Source organism: Octopus bimaculoides, chromosome 25 (genome assembly GCF_001194135.2).
Source record: "Octopus bimaculoides isolate UCB-OBI-ISO-001 chromosome 25, ASM119413v2, whole genome shotgun sequence".
Lineage (NCBI taxonomy): Eukaryota > Metazoa > Mollusca > Cephalopoda > Octopoda > Octopodidae > Octopus > Octopus bimaculoides.
In genome coordinates, this window is record NC_069005.1 from 19034988 (window position 1) to 19037662 (window position 2675).

At 35.6% G+C, this 2675-nt stretch overlaps 1 protein-coding gene across 1 annotated transcript in view; it reads right to left on the reverse strand.

Annotated features, from left to right (window-relative positions):
• LOC106871526 (ubiquitin carboxyl-terminal hydrolase 5) overlaps positions 1-2675 on the reverse strand; it is a 67321-nt gene that overhangs the window by 21863 nt on the left and 42783 nt on the right. Inside the window, exon 10 of the mRNA XM_052976831.1 lies at positions 642-723. Coding sequence (XP_052832791.1) covers positions 642-723 — 82 coding nt within the window. The remainder of the gene's footprint in view (positions 1-641; positions 724-2675) is intronic.

Genomic DNA, 2675 nt, shown 5'->3' on the forward strand with positions numbered 1-2675 from the left:
ACATTCATATATGCACACACATACATAGATGCACACACATACATAGATGCACACACATACATAGATGCACACACATACATAGATGCACACACATACATACATAGATGTACACACAATATCTTTTATATTTTACTTGTTTCAGTCATTAGACAGCGACCATGCAGGGGCACCACCTTGAGGAAGTTTTAGTCGAATAAATCGACTCCAATATTTTTTTTTAAGCCTGGTACTTATTCTATTGGTCTCTTTTACCGAACCACTAAGTTACAGGGATGTAAACACACCAATACTAGTTGTCAGGTGGTGGTGAGAAACAAACATCGACACAACAACACACACACACACACACACATGCACAACAGGCTTCTTTCAGTTTTTGTCTACCAAATCCACTCATAAGGCTTTGGTCAGCCTGAGGGTATAATACAAGACAGTTGCCCAATGTGTCACACAGTGGGACTGAACCCAGAACCATGTGGTTGAGAAGCAAGCTTCTTACCACATAGCCATGCCTGTGCTTATATATACACATACACAAAAAACACAGGCACACATACAGACTTACCCATTTATGTAAATATACACATACACACACAACAGAAAAACAGATAGAGATACTAAATTACTGATATGATACTCACCGGCATATATTCTTCATCTATCTCTGTCTCATTTGGTGGTTTAGAATATTCACCAGAAAGAAGACCATGAGCTAACTTGGCCCTGAGAGAGCAAGGGAGAGAGAGATGATAAAATAAAATGGATAAGGTATATATAGAGCTAGACATAAGAAAATAGTAAAATACTTTGTACATGTAGAAGAAATTAGAAGATGAATTCTTAGCTGGCTCCAGTATTGTTCAGATTCTCCAAAATAACAAGCATATGCACAAAATGTCATAACAACCTGCTAGAGATATAAGCTAAATTTCCCTCAAACCACACCCTATGTCTTAAAACAGGAAGGACACAGACTACATTGCATTATGTCATTCTAGATACGCTCCCTGTCTGAATAGAAAGACAGGAGGATCACAACTAAAACCCCTTTGATCATGAGTCTGCCTGATCAGGACTGACTGACACTGGCTCAAAATTCTCTGCAGCTAAATATCAGATTATTGTGATATTTAGTTGCAAAGGATGCAATAGTTAGCCACCAAAAAAAAAAAGAAAAAAAAACTATGCCAAAATAACAAGACAAGAGGCTAACATTTAAGTGCAGACTTGCAATGAATACACTGAAACAACTGGGTACACCATTTGTGGCTGCTGAGTCCTTGCAAAGGTGGAGTGTCTCCTGAGAGACAACTGAGACATCAGTCATGTCACTCAGGCAATATGCAGACCTGCCAACATATAGATTGAGAAGTAGCATGTATCAAATGCCATATTCGATGCATGTCTCCATTGACAAGGTGATCAAGGGGAGCTATCCAAATATATTTATCAGGGACTACTCTGTAATCCTTAATAGTTATATCTCTGTACTCTGATAGAGATCTCGAGCCATTCTTATCAAAATCACTGACCAGAAGAAGGTCAAGAAACTGTTGAAGTACATGACACGAAAATAACTGAGATGCAGAACATAAAAGGGAAAAATGATACAAATAACAATTGGAACCGTAGGTATATAAAGCAAAACCACTTTTGGTATAACAGTTAGCATATCTGACATGTTCACAGATGTAGTTTCAAATATTGTCACAGGAACAGCAGATTTTGAGGGGAAGGGGAAGTCAATTACAATGACCCCCAGTACTTGACTGGTACTTTATTTCATTGAGTCAAAAAGAAAAACAGTAAAACTGACCTCAGCAAAATTTCAACTCAGAACATAAAGATGGAAGAAATGCCGCTAAGCATTTTGTCCAGTGTGCTAACGATTCTACCAGCTCATCATTGTAATAATAATAATAATAATTAAACAAATAAATAATAATAATAATAATAAAATAAATAAATAAAAATAATAATAATAATAATAATAATAATAATAATAATAATAATAATTAAATAAATAAATAATAATAATAATAATAATAATTAAATAAATAAATAATAATAATAATAATAATTAAATAAATAAATAATAATCCTGTTTACTATAAGCACAAGGCCTGAAATTTGAGGGAGGGGGATAGTTGATTACATCAACCTCAGTGCTCAACTGCTAGAAATTTTAGTGACCCCGAAAGGATGAGAGGCAAAGTTGATCCCAGTGACATTTGAACTGAAAATGAAAAGACGAATGAAATGCTACTAAGTATTTTGTTCAGCATGCTAACAATTCTACCAGCTTGCCACCTTAATAATAATGATCCTTTCTATTATATGCACAAAGCCTGAAATTTAGGGGGAGGGGGATAGTTGATTACATCGACTCCAGTATTCAACTGGTACTTAATTTATCGACCCCGAAAGGATGAAAGGCAAAGTCAACCTCAGCAGAATTTGAACTCAGAACATAGTGACAGGCAAAATACCGCTAAGCATTTCATCCAGTATGCTTCCTGGCTTAATAATTATAATAATCCTTTCTACTGAAGGCACAAGGCCTGATATTTTGGGGGAGGATGGACAAAATGCCACTAAGCATTTTGCCCAGCATGCTAGTGATTCTCCCAACTTGATGTCTAATAACAACAACAATAATAATAATAATAATCCTT